Raw genomic sequence first — 20,517 nt, forward strand, 5'->3', positions numbered from 1 at the left:
GGACCAGCAGGCATTGGGGGAGTCCCTGTTCCCCCGAGCACCGCCAGGAGTGACCAGGAATAACGGTCACAAGCTGGCAGAGGGGAGATTTAGGCTGGATATCAGGAGGCGCGACTTCACGGTCAGGGCGGCTAGGATCTGGAACCAACTTCCAAGAGAAGTGGTGCTGGCTCCTTCCCTGGGGGGCTTTAAGAGGAGGTTAGACGAACGCCTTGCTGGGGTCGTTTGACCCCAGTACTTTTTCCTGCCATGGCAGGGGGTCAGACTCGATGATCTGCTCAGGTCCCTTCCAACCCAACCAGCTACGAAACTCGTGCAGGCTCCTCTCTTCCTGGCGCCTGCTGGTTGTTCCCTGAGAACCTGACCTTGCTCTTGCCACTGCTACATTTCAGCCTGTTCCTATTGCTCCAGTGCTCATGGTTGCTCTCTGCTTCTTGTATGGGATTTCGATCCTCCCTAGTGTTGACGGCATCCCCATATGTTGTCCTCAGCGCAGCCTGGCTGCTTGTACCAGAGTTGCCAATGAAAATATTGGCTGAGCCCAGTCCCTAATCTGATCCTGGAGAAGTCCCAGGAGTGACCTTCCTCTGGCCTGCCCTAGTGCCGGGGGGGCTGGACCCCATGATCTGTAAGGTCCCTTCCAGCCCCTAACAGCCATCAGAAACTCCCCTTTCAGCCCAGCCTGCTGCCTGTCTTTCTTGTAGCCAGGTCCTTACCGAGCCCACAGGTTTTGTACTAATCTTCCACTTCTCCAGTTTAATTACTGATTTCCCCCGTGGTGGAGTTTCAAAAGCATTGTTAAAGTCCAGATAAATTAAGACTTCTACGTATATTAGACTTATTGCAAGACTCTTCACTTGCAAAGGAGAAAAATATCCTGGCAGTTCATCCAGTATGCTTTTGTTAAACATCTTACTTCCATGTCTGCTTCTTGTTTTTTTCAAAATCTGCTCTAAGGCCTTGCATACGCTTGCAGTCGGATGGGTTTGCATTTGCCCAGATGTTTGCTTTTCTTCAGTCCTGGTACATTTTTCTGTGTGACAGATTTGCTGAAAATTCTTGCCACGGGACTTACAAGTCCACTTCCGGCACTGGGATTGTTTCAAATTGACCTCTCTGGATTTCTCTTTTGTCTTGGATGTGGCATCTTCCGTTCCTGTGTCATCGTTCCTGTTGTCCAGCTGCTCTTGCCACTGTGGGCAACATCGTTGTCTGTATTGAAAACTGACACAAGCAGATATTTAATTTTTGGGCCTTACCCAAGTTATCTTCAATCTCACTCTTGGTTTCACGGTGTGACCGCTCGGGGTCTTCTTTTCTTGGTCTCTATATGTTCACGGCTGAAGGTCCTTTGCTCTGCGCTGTGATTTTCTTTGTAAGGTCTGTGCAGCCTGAGCATATTCTCACTTTAGCCCTGGACCCCCCAATCTCCAAAATGACTCTCTTTGCTGATCCGTCCCTCTTGCCATTCCTGGGAGACTGCTGCTCGTTCCAAATATCCTCTTTGGGGTGGTTATTTCTCTCATTAGGTCTGGCTGCCATCCCTCCAACGTTTTCCCCTTGTTTTGGGCTACAAGTGCTGAACAGCTTTTTAAGCTTTGACTTAGAGTTTCCAAGCATTATCCACAATCAAATCCGTGAGCTCGTCAGTCGAGCTGACTTCACAAAGTCATTCCATTAATTTCTCTAACGATGACTCACAAATCCAACCTGTGGTCGCAGCTTCATTTGGGGCTTGGCTTCCGTGTAGTTTAAACTGAATTCACTTGTGACCCCTTCATCCCAGGATATTTTCTACGACTGACTGTTCTGTAGGGTCCATGGCTGCCAATAGTGGTGTGAAAGGACAGACGCCCGTGCCAGCCTAGCCAGGCGATAGGAGATGTGTTTATAGGCGTTACGCTGCCGAGGTGACGGGTCGGTTAGATGCGGATCGGAACAGGGTGGACGGGCGTGGGGATCTCCCAAGCAGCAGGGACCCGGAAATGTCTCTAGAAAGGAAAAGCAAAGACTTGCTTCTAAATCCAACGTGTCCTTCAAGGGCTGGCAAGGCAACAGCCACTCCTAAGGTCCCGAGGGCTGGCAGGGGATAGGCGATAAAGAGCTGAGGAGAAGTGCTAATGTGTCAACCAGGGTGAAATAGCTTCTAGGAAATCCTCTCCCACAGCCACTATGTGACCAAGCAGCTGTAAAAATCCCCTTGGGCCCGTGGGCCTGCCTTGTCCATCTCCAGGGTCCAGCCAGTCTCTGCCAGGTGTCGCATTTCCAGTAGCTTCATCTCCCTTTAATGCAGACACGGGAGGGCCTCTAGCTACTCAGAGGGAGTGGAGGATCCGTCCAGCCCTGGCCTCGCCCTCATGCCCAGGGCTCTGCCTCTCTGACTTCTCCATGCCAGGGGCAGCCACAGGCAGAAAAGAGTGTTGCTGCTCACTAAGCACATGCCAGGAGCTAGGCAAAGCCTGCCCAGAATAGGCGTGACGATCCCGATGCAGCTGTGCCAGCGGGTCCCATTGAGCAAGCACCGTGCAAAGCTCCCTGTGCAGAGCCACCAACTCATCGGGGCCGTCACAGGCAGCACCAAGGGAAGGTAGCGCCGTCCTCGTCCCGTTCACAGCATGGTGGGCAACTGGAGGTGGGGACCCAGGTGCTCTCTGTCCCATTACTCGTCAGCGGGTTGGTTTCTCTGCTTGTTTAAAACCTGCCCTCGCCCCTGCCTGCGGTAAGGGGCCTCTCGGGGCTGGGGCTGTCTCGTGTTTGGGCTGGGGGCTGCACTGGGAACCGGGTTTCCAGACCCTGTGATGCAGCTTTGACCCGGCAGAGGCTGCTGCTGGGGCCGCGGGGGCGTGCGGGCAGGGGCGTCTGCTGAGCAGAGCAAGGATTTAAATCCTCTCCGCCTTGTACGCTGCAGCCATGCCTGCTGGCGGGGAGCTGGGGCAGGACCCACGCAGCTGACAGCTCAGCAGAACGCCGCCCGCAAGCGCCAGGGGCTGGTAATAGGATCCGAGCCCTTCGAGAGGAACGGGCCACCCTTGGTGTGAAAGCTGCTGTCTGAACTCAGCCCGAGCAGGCGGCCTGCCTGCGCTCTGGGAATCGGCTCGCTGTGCTCTGGCTGGGGGCAAGCCTGCCGGCCGGCTTGCAGCCACAGCCCTCCGTGTCCCAGCGCTGCTCCGTCAGGTGGAGCCAGTCCAGGCCCAGGCAGATGGAGGGGTCCCCAGGCACCCCGATGAGGGAAGGGTCCCTACGGCTTTGCAGCGACCAGCTGAGCAGCAGGAGCAGCTGCGTCAGGCACGCGCTGCGGGGATCTCTGCAGATGTGACCTAGTTCATCCAGTCCTTGAGATGGCCTGCGGCCCAGAGAGGTGTAGCATGGGCACCTTCTTCCAGCATCCCTGCCCGCCCAGCCCCGTGAGCGGGCTGCCACGGCCCTGGCTTGCCCATGTGCTCGGGGGCTGATCTGATTTATGGGGTGCAATGGACAGCGCTGTTGGTGCAGCTGGGAGCAGAGGAGCGGGAGGGAGCAGCCTCCAGCTGTGTGGGATCTCTCCCCCGGGCGGAGCAAGCCGAGACCAGGCTCGGCAAGAGCAGGGCAGGTCTCTCCGCCGCGGGCTCTGCAGGTGTCCGTGGTTGTGGGGGTAATGGACTGCGCCGGCACAAGGGTCAGCTCGGCAGGGGTGGGAAGCACACGCCTGCTGGCTGTCGGTCCTAGCCCAGCTGAATCCAGGCTCTGTCTAGCGCAGGTGTTTGGCTGGGCTTGGAGGCGCTCGGGGCCCTGAGCTCTCCCGTTCCCCCGTGTCCGCAGGCATCGAGCGGCTGGTGCGAGGAGACTTGCGATTCACTAGTGGGATGAGCACATGGGCCATGGGGAGCAGGTGTTGCAGCTAAACCCTGCATGGAAAAAGCCTCCCTGGGCACATTTCAGCCCCCTTCTGCAGATGCTTGTCTCTGCGTATTGGGATCCAGGGCTGAGCTCCAGTGTAGGCAAGCCTCTTCAACATCCGGAGAAGGATGTTTGTGTGCACGATGCGGGCCAGCACCTCGTCCTCAGCAGTGACCGGAGTGAGTAGCTGGGTGTGTGGGACGCTAGCATTTCATCGCATCTTGCACTGAACAGGAACTTCCCTTCGCGAGAGAGCGAGAGTGCTGGTGCGTGTCCAGTGTCCCTGGGAGCAGTGCCGCGGGGAGGGACGTGGACGTCGTGCTGGATGGCTGCATCCTTCGATTGGTACGATATAGTAATGAACTGCCTGTGGCTTTCTGCCCTTTCAATGGTGTCTGGAGGCAGGACGTGGCTTCTCCCCGCGTGCTTGGTCTGCAGGTGGTGGGGAGGGACTGGGGTGAAGCTGTGACCGACTCAGCCATGCGGTGGCTTGGGAAGGATTTAGTGCCGGGACCTGCGACTTGGGATGCAGTGGGAAGAAGCCCTGGACCCGCGGCTCAGCCAGCAAAAGGGCGGCGTGCAAATTGTTTCCAGCTCCGTTTCTACAAACACTGCGTGTTTTGCTCCAGCTGGTCCCCAAGAGCGGGGCCGGGGCTGCAGTCAGCCCAGGGGTCTGTGTGCAGCCTGCAGAGCCAGGGCCCCTTCCCCGGTGCAGAGGCCCTTGGAGGGGCAGGAACGGTCAGGGCCAATGCGCCGGCAGGGCCTGCGGCCAGGCTGGGAGCGGTGATTTCTTAGCAGGAGTGAGAAGTTTGTGTACACGAAGGCAGCGCTGCTGTCAGGATCTGAAAGGACCCAGGCTCCTAACGCGCGTGCCTGTGTTGGGGTCTGCCCGCGCCGGGCTGGCTCCCTGCGTCACGCTGCCCCAGCAGGAATGGGCTTCCAGCCTCACCCTCTCCAAAAACCACACGCACGAATTTCAAAACCAGGGATGGCCCCTGCGAGAGGCCACCCGCCGAGCTGTTGCCTCCACAGGTTAGGAAGCTGCTCCCCCTCCTCGAAGCAGTGGTCTAGATGGGACATGGGCCCTCCACCGTCCCCAGAGCAGCTCCCTCCCATGAATGTCCAGGGCCAGGGATGTCACCCACTTTGGGAGCCTGGTTTTGCCTCAGGCTCCTGCTCCACGATGGGGTTATTCAGGTGCTGGTTCCCTGCCCTCGTCAAAGCTGCATTTGGTGCTGTAAGTTTTCCCACGTCCCCTCTCCTTTGCACTGTTAACCTGGGCCAAGCAGCCGCCCCGTCCTGTGCTGAGGCAGGATCAGAGCTGGGTCTTCCATCTCTCCTGGGCACAGCTCGACCCCCAGCTCCAAGCACCCGAACCGGAGAAGGTTGGGAACAAGTTTCCTGCTAGGGCAGCATTATCCCGATCTGCAGCTGAGCCAGCCTTGCCTTGGCAGCCCCGGTGCCAGGAGGATGACGAGCTGTTGCCCTGCCCTCGCGCCTGCACGGCAGCCTGCCATTAGCATCCAGCGCGGGACAAGGACCGTGGTCATACTCGGCATAATTAAACAAAGGGAGGGATGGGAGCGGGTTGTCAGTCCTGCTCACGGCAGCCCCTCTGATCAGCGCTGAGCTCTCTCTGCATGCTCGGCTGTGCAATTTAATCTGTTAATCAAGAGGGGATCGGAGCCGTCTCCTCCCGCTGTACTTTTGACATTGTTCTGGTGCGCTGCTGATTCAGGGGAGTGGGCTGTTTGAAGCAGCTGCTCTCCCTTCCAGAAGTTAATTGTGCCTGCTTGAATGGGCGTTTCGGGGCCCCAGGCATCTGTAGGTCGGAGAAGCAGACCAGGGCAGGTCCACCAGCGCCTGCGTGCCTCTGCACTTGCCTGGCACGCGGGGCAGCAGTCCAGGGGTACTGGGAGCCGAAGGGCACTGGAGACGGGCCACAGCGGAGGCAGGCGCTCAGGGCGAGCTGCCTTTGAGCTCCTGGCCGAGAGAGCGCTCGGACATCGCGCCAGGGAGCTCCGGGGTGAAGGCCGTGCTGCGGAGAGCAGCTGCTTGCTCTCCAGTGACTCGCCGTGGCCGTCAGGAGCGCTCACTAGAGGCTGCTCCAGTTTGCTCTGCATGTGCAGGGCTGGGCCTGGGCTCCGTCACCATGGCCCAGGTCTCCCTGGCCCCTGTCGCTGTGCTGAGCGTCACGGACCCGCCTGCTGCCGTCCCTCGCCCCCGAAGGAGCCGGGGTCCCGTGACCCTGTTCAGAGTCGGAGTTGAGCCTCCCCCTCCCTGGGGCAGCCATGGTGCTGTGAAGGGTAGAGCTTGCCAGGGGCTCTGTGCCCCCCTGGGGAACATGAGGGGCTCGGGCCCCTGCTGCACAGCTGGAGCCTGAGGCAGCTGCAGGAGCGGCTGAGCGATGCCCCGGAGCCAGCATGGGTGGATAGAGGTCTGCCCCCATGCAAGGAGGTGCTGTGGGAGTCCCACGTGGGAGGGTCTCTACCTCTGCTTCCCTGCCCCGCAGGCTCCGGGAAGGTGGGCTCGGCGCTCTCCATCGGCATCGGTGCTTCCCACCACGTGGCTCTGGCTGCAGGCGGTGCACCTGTGACGGACCGCACCTTGTCGTGCTAAGGCTGGCGTCTTCCCCTCCGCCCCGCAGGCTGGGCAGTCTGAGTTCGGTGGCGTGGCTCCTCCTCTGCCACGTGCACTCGCTGCTGTGCTCGGCCCTGCAGAGCCGAAGGGGTGAAATGTATGATCTGAGGGGGGTGGTTGCCGCAGGCCGTGGGGGTTGTGATGTGCCCTGTGTTCGTCTGTCTGTACCTGCACCTGCTTCACCCTTCAGGGCTGTCGTGGGACACGGGCAGTTGCAAATACACGATCAAAGGTTTGATAGCACAGCAGAAGAGATGTGTGCGACGGGCCACGCACGGCCCCTGGGAGCCCCCACCTCGGGCAGGGCTGACAGCTGACCCTCTCGCGTTGAGCTCGTTGTCTGAGGCCTCTCATCCCTGCTCCTGAGTCAGCCGGGCCGTGCAGGCCGCGGTCCCAGTCTGGCCCAGGGAAGCCCACAGAAGAGGCATCCGTCATTAGCTAATCCCCGCGGCTCCATCTCCAGCTGCCAGCAGCAAGCCGAGTATCTGCTGAGCATCTTCATCATTTAGCTCTCCGTCCTGGGTGACGGCGCAGGCTTTGAACACGTGCAGCTCGCTGCTCGGGGCGGGACGCGAGCACTAAGCGCCAGTCGCCTTTCATAAGCCTCAGCCTCACTCTGACGGCTGCTCCGAGTCAATCATCTCGCGGTTGAGAGCGGCTGCGTCCTGCAGACCTGGCTCAGCGGGACTTGGCTCGGGGTTTACAGGGCCCCGGCGGGGAGCCCGGGACTCTGCTGAGGGTGCTGCGCGGCCCCTCTGGCAGGACAAACGGGGGGGAAGTTTTCCCTTGTCCTGGTGGCAACAGAACTGCCTGCAGATGGGTGCAGTGAGTGCCATCCTGTCCCCACATGTCCTGGCCAGGCTCGTGGCATTGCCCTCGCTCTGCTCCACGATGGCAGAGAGCTCGTTGTGCAGGACGGGCCGTGCCTGCAGGACCTCGTGCGCGGGACTTGACTTTACCTGGCTCCTCAGAGCCTGCTCGCTAGCAGGAGGGGCCCATTTTCACGCAGCAGCCCAGCAGTTCCACCACGGGACTCCTCGTTTGACTTCTTGCAAGCTGTCGTGGGCAGTTGTGTGAGGGGGTCTTTTCCACCCGCGTGTGGCGTGGAGGTTTGGGTGGCTTTACCTTGCCCTGGGAGCCTGGGGCACCTTCAACCCTTGAGCAAGCTAGGGGGCTGTTAGCAAGGTGGCCAGGCCCCCCACGGAGAGCAGTTTGGAGACTGGTTCGGCCTCCCCTTGCTGGTGAGGGCTGGGCCCTGTTCTGCGTGGGGCTGTGGCCGGATGCTTGCGTGTACCTGGGGCCGGCTGCCGCAGAGCGCTGCACTGTTAGACCAGACGCCGGGGGCTCCTGCTGCTCCGCCAAGCCCCCCCTGCAAAGCTCATCCCCGCCTCCACATGTTGTCTTTGGCTCGTGACGCCATGCGGGGGCAGAGGGCAGCCTGGGAGCGCCGTCCCGCGCGCAGCGGCTTTGGGGCTCACCCCTCCCGGGCTCTTGTGCAGAGAGACGGGGCAATTGCTCTGCCAGGCGCCATCCTCAGCAGCGCGGCCACGGAAGAGCCATTTCCGGGCGTGGGTGACGTGGCCCCGGCACGTGCCTCCCGGCTGCCAGGGCCCCGTTCGCTGTGGTCCCCGGATACACATCTGTTTGGCATCAGACGCTTTACCTGACTCAGCGAGAAGGCGAAGCGGGCTGTCGCTCCCAGGAAAAGGAGAGCAATTAGAAGTGTTCTCTACATCTCCCTTCTGCACTGGAGCGCGGCGGCAGGACAGTCTGCTTTCTATTAAAGAGATAAATTGCATAATTATAGGTGTGAGCAACCCCACTGCAAAATTTGTCTCTGTCAGCTTTGGAGAACGTTGATTTTCCTCGCGTCTCTTGGTGCAAACCCCAGCGGTGCCAGCCCGGTCTCCCCTCGCCCCATCGCAAAGCAAAGCAGCTTGCCAACGTGACCCGCGGTGCCAGCCCGGTGCTCCTGATGCCTCGTGGTGCCCCTCCGGTGCAGGTGGAGCTCCCGTCCTGTTTGTTCAGCTGTTTAGAGGCCCCAGCGGATGTTGTTATGGGGAAGGTTTTATTAAGTATACAGTGATGAATATATCTTTACCGGTCTTATTACCAGCCCCCTGAAACATGTCCTTGGTGTCCCCCTGAAGATTTAATCACCAGATTGCTCCCAAACACCAAGCGCGAGTTTAATGTCAGGCTCCGCAATCTTCCCACTAATCACCCCCACGAGAACTGTGTGAGCATGAATATTTATCTTGCTGGAGACAGGATGCGGCGGGGAACCAGCCCGTAGGAAGCCAGAAGCGCCGCGAGCTCTCCTCCCGCGGGCTTGGGAACGATCGAGAAGTCTGTCTCCGAGAGCAGGCATGTCGGGCCTCGCTCTGCGCAGCGAGTTGCACCGCCACGGCAGAGCACGTGGACAAGTCGTGCTGTGAAAGAGCAGCCTTCACCGGCATTAGCTGTAAATCCGTGTGTGGAAACAGCCGGGTCCGGCCCTCCCCTCAGCCCGCTCCCACAGTTGTCCCTGTGCATGCTGCTCCCTCATTTGCATCCCTCTTCTCTTGCCTCGCTTCATCTGGACAGTCTAAGTGGAGCATTTTGCAGAGCAGGCCAAACCTCTTCTCCCAAGCTCAGGTGGTCTTTGGCAAACCCACATTCCCCACGCGAGTGTTTCCCTGTGCCTGGGAGCGATGCTGGAGTCACGAATTACAAGCCCTGGGAACGAGCTGCCCCAGTTGCCCAGATCTCTCCTTCACCCGCCGCACTGGTCCCCAGGCCCGGGCGCTTCCTGCAGGCTCCCTCTCGGGATCTCTGCAGCAGGGCTCGGGCACGGCGGGGCCGAGATCTGGCACTGCTGGGATGTGCCTCCTCTCCAGCCTTTGAACCCGATGCTGCTGAGGTCGGTAGCAAACAGGCCTGCGGGTTTTGTCCACAACCCTGCAAGGCCGTGGGGCAGGTACAGGTTTGTTCAGCTGGCATCGGAGCCGCTAACCACGCACGGGTGGAGAGAGCGGCCTGGCTCTGCGGTACACCGGAGGCCACTGTCCCAGAGATCGCGGGAGCCCCCGCGCATGTGCTTGTGCTGCGGTTGCAGTGCTCTGGGATCTGCGTGCGTTTTCCCATTGGGCTTGGGGTGTGGATGCAATATCGAGCCACTTTCAACAGAAATGAAACGTCCCTAAGCAGAAACTCCCGCCCCTGCCTGCAGGGCCGCAGCAGCCTCAGCCCAGGCTCCATCGCCCCACCTGGACAGAGCTGCAGGCTCCTGCTAGCGCCTGCCAAGGAGCTACTTCACTGCATTGCCTGCGAACCCTGTCCAAAGAGCCAGACCTTCTTCGCGCTGCGGCGAGGCTCACCCGAATGGACGGGGTCTCGGCCCCGCTCCGCGCGGGGAGCAGGCTGGGTCGCCCAGTGATGGTGGCGGGGAGAGCCGGGGCCTCCCTGGCCACCTCCTCTCCCGAGGTAATGAGCGCCTGCACCTCCTCAGCTGGCTGCCCGGGGCCAGGTAACCGTGCCCGGAGAAATTACGATTTTGCTGGGACCTTTCAGCTTTCATTTGGCTTGTTGGATGCCAGACTCTTGCTAACGGCCTAAAACATTTCAGCACGGGGAGGAGTTGCGGCAGTCGGGGATGGGCCAGGTTTGGTGTTCAGTGGGGAGGCCCGTACAGACCCAGGGACGCCGAGCGTGAAGACGCCCTCCCTCTGTGCCCTGCGGCTGTATCGGGCTGTCTTGCCAGGAGCGGTCTGCTGAGCCGGTGTTGTTGCAAGCGCGAGCCCTTCCTCCGCGAGGGGTTCGCTCGGGTTCCTCCCGGGGGGAAGGCCCCGTGCCGGCTCTGGTGGAGCTGCGTGCCCCCAGGCTGGCAGAGCGGTCAGGCCGGCACAACTCGCTGCAGTGCGAGCGAGGACAGGTCGGGGACAGCTGCCAGCCGGGTCCTTTCCAGCCTGGCGCAAGTCACAACGTACTCCTGGCTCCTTCCAGCATGCGTGGAGAGCGCTAACCCTGACCGCCACGGGGGTACCAGAGCCCACTGCCTCCCCACCCCTGGGCCAAGACATCTGCACTGCCCCCCAGTCTCCTGGGATGGCAGGGACCCCCTTGGGCTCCAGCTGGGGCCCGTGAGCAAGCCCAAGGCCTCGTCATCCGCCTGCTGATTCGGAGCCTCCCCGGGAAGCCGCAGCGTTTCTCCCGGTAGCTGCAGCTCAGCGGCGTGCGCTGCTTGGGCATTGCCTGTTGTGTTGCACCAAGTTCATGTGCAGCATCAAGTGAAAAAATGAAGTCGTTTTAAATTCTGGCAGTTTTTATGGTATAATTAAGATGCTTAAAAGGATACCTCAGGGAGAGCAAATGCAGCTTTGCTATTTATGGAGCTGGCCGAAGTAGAGCTTCTTGCCAACTTTCATATCTTATGACCTATAAATTGCATTTAATAGCTAATCTGTCGCCTCAGCTTCTTGTATCAAAAAAGCTGGTCTCCTTATTAATCTGCTAATTTGCATCCACACAGCACATGTACAGACCCTTGGTTTGGAAACGGTGCTGCTTTAATGGTGCCGAGCATGGAAATAATTTATCGCCTCCGCTCTCGGCCCTTCACTCGGCCCATAGATCTTCCTGACGTTGCATTATTCTTCCAGCTGGGATATAATTTTAATAAAAATAATCATTAGGAAGGCTCCTTCGGGCGCAGCTTCAGAAGCCCTGGACGTCGGGCTGCTGCGGGGAGGTGGACGCTCCTGGTAAGAGCGGTAGGTGACGGTGGTGGAGCCAGCTCTGCCGCGAGAGGACAGTCCATCTCGTGTCCAGTGGCACACGGCGGGATGGATGCCCGGGGAGGGGCAGGGAAGGAAAGGAGCCCTGCCCCACCCATTGCACGTGTCCAGTCCGGGAGCTGGGCACTGCTGGTGGAGGGTAAATCAGGAAGAGCATAGATTACCCAGGCGAGCAGGCTTCCCTGCCCCGGTGCCAGGCTGCCAGCGGGAGAACAGCGTTTGCAAGGCCTGCCCGCAGCTCTGGGGGAGACATGGGCTTGCCTGGGGAGGGAAAGGCAGGCTCTGTCCTGCTCCAGTGGCTCCCCTGGGGGCAGCCCTGGCACATCCCTGACCCGGGGCAAGGCGCTCGCTTGGGGCGGCTGGGAGTAGCTCATGGTTTGGGGCTCGGTGCTGAACCGGGTCATCAGAATAGTCGCGTCAGGGCTGCCCATTTGGGGGTTTTCTCACCAAAAACACCCGAGGGTTGGTTTCATCAAGAACAAAGCCGTTCCTTCCACCCGCCGGGGATGCTTGTTTGGGAGGTACATGTAAAGAAGCTGGAGGAGCTGTGGCCTCACACTGTGGCCCAGCGGTCGGGGTCTTCTGCCAGGACGTGGGAGCACCTCTCGCCGCCTGAGGGGATCTGCGTCCCCGTCTCCCGCCTCTGAGACAGGCAGTGGGCGTCCGCAGAGCGGTGCTCTCAGCCTCTGCTCTTGCAGCCAGTCCCTGCTGCACGGACAGTCTGCAGGCACCTTCTGCAGCAATCAGAGCCACTCTTTTTTCAGTAAATAAATAGTTCATCACATCTAAATCATCTCCCAGCTCCTCCTCGCGGCGCCAGCACGTGGTGCTCCCAAGCTCCTCTGAGCAGCCGCAGGGCTCAGCGCACCAAGCGCAGGGAGCCTGGGAGCGAGGCAGGCGCCAGGGGAGCCTGGGCACGCCGAGACGCCTTGACAGGCTCCCGCCGGCCAGCCGGGCAGTGCCCTTGCCGGCTCCACTTCAGAGGTCATCTTGCAGCTGTCTGCAGTGCCCCCGGGCCTGGGAGCACTGCTGTGCTGTGCGGCACGTGGGAAGCCTCGGGGCGTCCAGGCCCTGGTGCGGGGTCGGCATGCCGGCTGCGGCCGTGCTGAGGCATCAGCTCTATCTAGGACACGGCCCCCGCACCTGGCGTGGTGCCTCGCTTCTGGGCCCAGTCGTCCCTGCCAGGTGGACGCAGAGTCCTGCTCCCAGGCACCCTTGGGGCGGTCGGGAGGAGAAGCCGAGTTTCAAGCACTGTCCTGTTAAACGGCAGGTCTGGTCTGGTCTGATCTGTTTGGGTGGGAACAAGCCTGGATCCCCAGTTTTTGCCCTTGAAGGATAAGGGACCCCTCTCCCCTGCCCTGATTGTGCCTGCTGCTAGTGGGACTGGTGCAAGGGTGAGACTGGAGCAGCCAGGATGGGCTCTGGTTGCCGGCTGTGGCTCTGGGTGAGCGAGTGGGGCTGGGGCCCAGGCAGCAAGGACGGCCCTGGCCCAAGCCCAGAGCAGATGACTGGGGTCCAGCGGGCCTCAAAGAAGGTTGGGGGGGGTGGGAACCGTCCCTCCAGCAGTCCCAAACTTACCTTGTCTGAGAAGCCCTCCTGGTCCATGCAGCTGCTCTCACACTTCCCTCCTCTCTCCCCACAGGCAGCATCCTCGGCCCTGAGCAGCCTGGGCCACGTGTACACGGCCATCGGCGACTACCCCAACGCGCTGGCCAGCCACAAGCAATGTGTCCTGCTGGCCAAGCAGTCCAAGGACGAGCTCTCAGAGGCCCGGGAGCTGGGCAACATGGGGGCCGTGTACATTGCCATGGGGGACTTTGAGAACGCCGTGCAGTGCCACGAGCAGCACCTCGGCATCGCCAAGGCCATGGGCAACCAGCGCGAGGAGGCGCGCGCCTACAGCAACCTGGGCAGCGCCTACCACTACCGGCGCAACTTCGACAAGGCCATGTCCTACCACAACCACGTGCTGGAGCTGGCCCAGGAGCTGGCCGAGAAGGCCATCGAGATGCGCGCCTACGCTGGGCTGGGCCACGCCGCCCGCTGCATGCAGGACCTGGAGAGGGCCAAGCAGTACCACGAGGAGCAGCTGCGCATTGCTGAGAGCCTGCAGGACCGAGCCGCCGAGGGCAGAGCCTCTTCCAACCTAGGTAAGGCCCCACCTGCCGTGGACATCGGTCCCCGCGTGCTCGGGCAGGAGGGTGCAGCTTGCAAGCTCTGTTCACCCACGGCTGATCTCTGCTTTGCAGCCCAGGGAGCACCTGGGCCAGGTCCAGGCAGAGCCAATCTGCCAAGCCCGTGCAAAGAGTAGCAGCATTGGGGCAGCACCCACCCTGTCTGCCTCTCGCTGGTCTGGCCTTTCTCTGGGAGGGAGGGTTTTAACTAGGTTGGAGGGGACCCTGCCCCACGGCAGTTGCTTCCTGCCCTGGGATCCCCTGCCAGGGGCAAAGCTGTATGTATCCCAGCAGCAGACCCCTTCGTGGGACCTTGTCTGCCCGGCAGCCGGGGCAGCGGAAGGCCCCTGGCCTGCCGGCCACCCCGGGAATCCCAGTGCTCACAGGCTGCCCCACACTGTAAATTAGCTTCTACTTCTGCCTGGCAGTTGGCACTCGGTTCATTTGTAGATGCTAATTGTGCGCTGATGTTATCAGCAGCAGGTAATTGAAATGGGCTTGATGAATTGCTTAATTTCTTTTAATAGCTGAGTCTTCAAGAGCTGAATGAAGAAGATAAGGTGAACAGGAGAAAACACAACAGCCCGGCTTTCCAATTAGCGCCCGGCCTCCTTCCTCCTTTACACACATTATGGCAAACCTGCGAGGCTAAGTGGGTTGATGAGGCAAGGGGCCCACCCTTGAGCCAGCGCCCAGCACCGATAACGTTTCTATTAGCATAGCAGGGGAATGGGGGTGCCGCTGGGAAGCCGACATCCCCATGTGTTTGTCAAGGGATTTAGCAAAATACCCGATTGCAGCAAAGAGCTTATTGTAGCTGCGTCTGCCGCAGGCGCAGGAGGAAGTCCCGGCTGGGGATCAGCACAGGCGGGGGCTGTCTGCCAGGTTGTGCTGCCTGACGGCGAGGAAGGAGAGGCGAGCACCGTGCAGCGAGACCTGGGTGTGCAGCAGGCTCTCCGGGGCAAGGCCCAGAGGAGGGGGGTGTGCTTCCCGGGCTCTGTGGCCAAGCCCTGCCCTTGGCCGGGGGCAAGCTCTCGGCTCTCAGCCATGCCCCTGGGCTCTGCTGCCTGCCGGAGGGAGGCACTCGCTCCCTGCTGGGTTTGTCAGGGCAGTTTGAGGGGTCTGTTAGCTGTGTACCTTGAGCAGCTGAGACCTCGGGCCTCTGCCGGCATGGGTTGTTGCGGGGACATGGCACGGCCTCGCGGAGCTCATGGCGCATCTCCGGGGTGGGAGCAGGTGAGCTGGCAGGGAAGGGGGGATTGGTCCCTGCTGCTCTCAGCCCGGCAGAACTTGTGCCCTCACTCGCCCGTGCCCCTGCCTGCGGGAGCCCCAGGCCCGCGAGCGAGATCCCGCTGCCCGCGCAGAATCGGGGTTGCCAAGTAGCCGACCGAGGGGCCTTTCTTGTCCCTCGCCTGGGCCTTTGGCACCTTCTGGTTCGGTCGCTCGGAGCCAGCAGGCAAACTGCTGGCAGGGAAATGCGGCGGAGCGCTGGGCTGAGCTGCTCTCTGCACGCAGGGTTTCACCGCAGCCGCTTTGTCTCGTCCCAGAAGGAGCCCCGCACTGCTGGGAGGCACTCGTGCAGGCTCGCGCTCTCTTCCGAGGACCTCCCGCGTGCTCGCTTTGGTCCTTCGTGCGCTTGCCGCTTTGTCAGCTCTGAGCCCACCGAGGCCACTTGGGATTAGGAAACTCTTCTCGCTGAGATAATCGGTCTCGCAGCCGCTTTGTCCTCAGCGGTGCTTACGTCGTCTGATTCCAGAAATGTTTCTGGAGGATCATGGGCAGGGCGGCGTGCAGTGGAGAATGTTTTTCTTTAATTGGATTGAAGCCGAAATGTAACTTTGAGCCAGTAATGCTGACTCAGCCGCTCCACACTCGACTTCAGAGCGGCTTTCCTAGCTTCTGCGCTCAGGGGCTCACATTTCAGCCGATACTCGAGTTGCGCCTCGCTGTCCTCGGCTCTGCCAGAGTTGAGTTACGCTGAGAAAAGAAAACGTGCGGTTCTTGTTGAGAAAGTCCATTAATGCCATTTAAAATGCATCCAGTCCCAATTAAAAAGTCAAGTCTTAATTGTCTTTCATCTAATCCACATGTAAAACAAAACCTCATCAAAATAACCACACTGGCAGGCAGAAATGTCTCTGACTGTGTGTTTCTGAGCCAGGATGTCAGAGTTGGCCTCTTTGCTGAAACAACACAAATTCTCTGTTTGCATTTCCCTGATTGAGATGGAAGGCTCTCCTCGCTGCATTATCTAATGCCGAGCGAGACAGAGACAGAATATAACATAGCCCAGCTGCTGGAGGGCTCTGCAGGGAGATATAATATGCTCTCTGACTCAGTAAGCAGAAGGTAATGGACTGAGGGCAAGTCGCAAGTTATCAAGCCCTTCACAACAAGGAGAGCTGGAGTTTAACCAGAAGTCTCAGCCTGTCAGCCTCCGCAAAGCAGATGGTGTTTTCCAACTGCACAGCCCTATCTCGAGAGCTGCCTCCTCGGCCCCTGCAGCTCAGAGCTCGGCTTCTGGCCACGTCAACGGGGCACTTCGTCTTATTAGCAAAAGCTGGTTTTCAGTCTTCCGTAGCAGCTAATGGGTGCTCAGCACTGACTGAGGGAACTTCTGCTTCCTCTCATCAGCTTCCCACCAAGCCCGGCGTAGGCTGCTCGTATTGCCGCGCAAAGGGAGGAATGTACATCTCGGCCTAGGCCTGGCGGCTCTGCGTATTTGCAGGGGAGATTAGGAAAATGAGCTAAATCCCTTATAGATAATCACTGCAAATCCCAAATAGCCTTGGAGAATGAGCTTGGAAGTAGCATGCGCGTGAGCTGTGCGTCACCCGTGGGACCCCCGGCACGTCTGCACGCGCCTCGGGCAGGCGGCAGGTGCAGCAGGCTTTGCCCCTTTGCGTACTGGGCATCTCGACCCCCGCCCCTGCCAGGATCGTGCGTGTCCATGGGGTGGGGTGGGGTGAGAGTCCAGGGTAGACAGTTTGCAGGTTCGTTTTCCTCAGATAAGTGTCAGGATCCCGCACAAAGGAACTAAATACGCTAGCTCTGCTTTTAATCGCCAGGGGATGGGAACCGCAACTGCAGCGAAGTTGCAGGCAGCGCTGGCTCTGTCTGAAGAGGCACAGCGGCGGAAGCTGATGCTTGTCAGACAGACACTTGCTCCTCTTGGAAGAACAGAAACGACGCTTGGAGGGCAACTTCTCACGCTCATCTTTAGCCCACAGACTTTTTAACCGTTTGGGGAGTCACGAGAATGGAAACAAGTGTCCAATTCGGGAATCGTCTCGGGCACCTTTTGAGCATCTGAATATATAAAGAACAGGGACCTGCTATGCTGTTGGGGTAGAGTTAGACAAGTTTTTGTGTGCAGGTCTGATCACAGCATGGTATCTGTTGGCTATTGTGCCAATTTTCCCTGAAAACCAATTGTTTTAGTGGTTAGTTTTCCCCTCCCCTGGCTTTCCTGGTGGGTGCAGATCTACATTTTGCCCGTCCTGCCCAAAAAATTAATTTGAAAAATCAGTTGTGGTGCAACTGCAATAAGCAGTGGATGAAGATAGTTATATGACGTTAGCCCAAGGGCCCGGGAGCACGGCTGACTGCTGGAAGCAGGGCTGCGTGTCCCGTGCTGGAGGCCGAGCCACCTGCAGTCATTCCCGTGCCAGCTGGATGATGTTTAGGTTTGTGAAATACCTGCTAGGAAGTGGAGTGAGGCTCAGGCTGTGATATTAAATAGGTGACTCACATGGGAGAGATTTGCTGACCAGATGCAGCGTCGGGTGCTGGCAGCAGGGAGGGATTCAAACCCGGTGTGCGCTTGTTGGGGAGAAGCAGGAAGGTGTGATGTTAGCATGCCCCCACACCCCTTGGGAAGGGGTTATGGGGACAAGGGGCTGCACTGCTTACAGCTGTAGAGAGGCCAGGTAATGAGGAAAAGTACCAGATTGGGAGTTGGAAACTAGGCAGGGCAAGGGCAGCGACCTGTGGGGCCGTGAGTGCCCGCAGGAAGGGCAAGGCCGACATGCCCTTGAAGGCGGCGTGTCGCGCAGTTGGCAAGGAGAGAAGATCCTGAGCGATCGCGTGGCCTCGGCTCTTTGACAGCTTGTCTCCTGCGTCTCCTTGGCTGCGGCTTTGCTGAAGGAAGCTGCTTGCAGAGTCCTGAAGGATCAGTTGCAGGCAAGTGCTGCGCTTTTCCAGGCCGGGCGGCCTGACTTTGTGCCCTTCGGTGTCGTCTTTGGAGATGGGCAGGATGTTTTTTGGCAGACGGTCGAGCTACAGTTTCAGGTGTCCTGAAATCCTGTGCGAATTCAGCCAAGGTTACTGGATACTTTCCCCGGGGCAGGGGAGGATCACAGTGAGACCACCGACAGCCTGGCGAGCGCTGCAGAGCGTGGCAGCCCCTGTCCATCCCACAGCTCAGGGCTTGAAGTGCTCTCCCGAGCTGAAGAAGGCCTTGCTGGTCCCAGTCACACAGGGTGAGCAACTCCAGTCCTCCATAGTGGTCCCAGCAGTGTGGGGTGAGCTGCCCCAGTCCTCCTTGTCTTTCCTCCCTCGGGGCGCTCGGCCCGTCCGTCATGTCTCGTGCGGGCGGCTCTGGCTGTGGTCAGGCTGGCCGGCTGCCTGGGACCCCTTTGAAGTACAAGCTGACAGCGTGCGAGTGACTCAGCCCCTCGGTGTTTCACGGGACGGTGCACTGCTGGCGGCTTCCTCCTGGTGTGACTGGCTCGGAGGGCAGACAGGCTGCCAATGGCCCGTGCGGCGGGATGTGCCGTGGAGCAGGGGCCTGGATGCCGGTCCCCTGCACCGCTCCATTGCTTGCGCGGCTTTGCCTTGGCTGCTGTGGCGCACGGAGCCCAGCTGCAGACTAGGGCAGCCCAGTGCATTGGCTCCCGTTGACCCGCAGGTCTCAGTTTCGGCTGCAAAGGAAAGCAGAGCGAGAGCGGGTATCCCTGGCATGTGGGTCTGCATCTACCTGTCCCCTCCTGAGCTGAGCCTGCAAATCGCATGGGGCATACGGCTTTCCCCCCGCCTGATGAGTGGGAGGGTGCAGGGCAGGGCACGTTGCTAGTCAGCCGGGAGTAGGTGTGAGGGTGAGTCTCTCCCATGCGGTAGGCACTTCAGGGGCTGCTGCCTGGGCCCAGGAGCTGCCAGGGTTTTCTGCCCTGAGCAACCTCCGTTTCCCAGGCAAGAGCGGCTTGCTTGTGGACAGTTCTGCCACTGGATCAGCTACTTCCCCTCCCCCGAGCCTTTCTTGGAGACGCCTGCCGTTGAGGGAGTCAGGGCAGGGTTAGGGCATCACGCACTTGTTTCTGTAAGTTCCCTGATGCCTTTTACCGCCTGTGTTTTCACGTGTGCCAGAGCTGGGAGGAGTGTGCCATGTGACCAGGCTGTCTCCCAGCCTGGTGCTGTGTGCATTCGTCAGCCTCCGCATCCAGACAGATGCTCTGGGACGTGTCGTTCTGGTCCCGGAGGGGAAGCCCCGGGCCCTGCAGTCTGCAGGGCGCTAACTGATTGCAGAGGAGCTGAGCATAGGGACGGGGGCAACTAGGGAGGAAATGGGGAATGACTGGCTGGCTGCACTTCAGAGGCACCTCCTGCCACTTGCGTGGCAAGAGCGAGTCCTGGTCGCCAGGCACACGGGGGCCTCTCTCTGAAAACCTTCTCCTCTCCCGTAGCAGGACAAGCCTTGGTCATTTCTGAGACTTATCTCTTCGTTGCAAGCGTCACTGTGATGCTTTCCCTGTGCTTCCCGGGAACACCAGCCTGTCCCGTGCTTGCTCTGGACCCTGCGGTACTGGAAGGCCGCCCCGAACTTTCTGGATGCTTCAGGGCAGCCGCCCAAGTGCTTTCAAAAACCCCTGGGATTCACGACAGCCCCAGATGGTCCTTTGCTGTTCCACGGGGCCGTTCTTGCCACTGTCCTTGGCTATGGCTGCAGTGCTGGCACCCACACCAGGCTCCACTGCCCCGGGTGCGGGGCAGATGGAGAGAGGTGCATCCTGCTGCAGACTAAGACTATGGGAGCAGATGTGCAGAGGGCCCTGGGGCTGGCCCTGGCAGAGCCATCCGGGGGCAGCAGCCCGGAGCCAAGTGGCCAGAGCTCGGTGTGCGGGGAGACACGAGGACGCAGCGGGGGAGAGCAGGGGTCCCTGGAGCTCGGGTGGGGGCAGGGTGCGGAGAGGGAGGGGACGCACCTGGAATTGCCAGCTCCTGTGTGGCAGGTTTGGCCCCGTTCGACACGGCTGCACCCTGCCCTTCAGCCGGGTCAGTCTGGGAGCTTTCTGCCCTCAGTTTTGCAAGCCCTGGAGACGTGGCCATGGGCTGCAGCCCCCATCTCCTCCCTGACTGACTGCACTGTGCTCCGTTGGGGCCGGGTTTTATTCCCAGGCCTGACGCGTCTAGGATTAATGAGGCATTTATGCTGTGTGAAGAAGCGATTTACGAATGTGCTTTTACCTCCAATGAGCCTCATTGATGAGTTCATTAACGCCCTGCAGCAGCCACTCCGGTCCAGGATGATTGGTGACTGCTCTCTCCAGGCTGCCACGCTTTGGTGCGGCGCTCCCCGCTGAGCCGAGCTGTCGCGCGGTGAGGCGGGCTGAGCACTGGCCTGAGGCCCGTGTGGGAGGCGGCAGGGCGAGCATGCGGCTGTGGGATGTTAGCGCCCGCGTGGGATGCAGGATGCTCCCGCGGGCATGGGGTTTGGAGCATGGGCGCAGGGAGCATCCCTGGGCGATCGGGTGACTGGGAAACAGTGAGCGTGGGCCCGGGTGCGGACCTATGTGCGGACAATGCCAGAAGAGTCGCCTGTCTCCAAAGAAAGAAAGAAAGAGACTTGGGGTCATGACCGACCACAAGATGAACATGAGCCTGCAATGTGATGCTGTGGCTAGGAAAGTGACCAAAACGCTGGCTTGCACCCATAGATGCTTCTCAAGCAAATCCCGGGATGTCCTTCTCCCCCTGTACTGGGCCTTGGTGAGGCCGCAGCTGGAGTACTGCGTCCGGTTTTGGGCTCCACAATTCAAAAAGGATGTGGAGAAGCT

At 60.0% G+C, this 20,517-nt stretch overlaps 1 protein-coding gene across 2 annotated transcripts in view; it reads left to right on the plus strand.

Moving 5' to 3' along the window:
- The window catches only part of TTC28 (tetratricopeptide repeat domain 28), a 254,357-nt gene that overhangs the window by 198,996 nt on the left and 34,844 nt on the right, over positions 1-20,517 (plus strand). For both annotated transcript variants that reach the window (XM_019538658.1, XM_019538659.1), the window contains exon 5: positions 12,934-13,441. In XM_019538658.1, coding sequence (XP_019394203.1) covers positions 12,934-13,441 — 508 coding nt within the window. The remainder of the gene's footprint in view (positions 1-12,933; positions 13,442-20,517) is intronic.

Source organism: Crocodylus porosus, unplaced genomic scaffold (genome assembly GCF_001723895.1).
Source record: "Crocodylus porosus isolate Cpor-Errol unplaced genomic scaffold, CroPor_comp1, whole genome shotgun sequence".
Classification (NCBI taxonomy): domain Eukaryota; kingdom Metazoa; phylum Chordata; order Crocodylia; family Crocodylidae; genus Crocodylus; species Crocodylus porosus.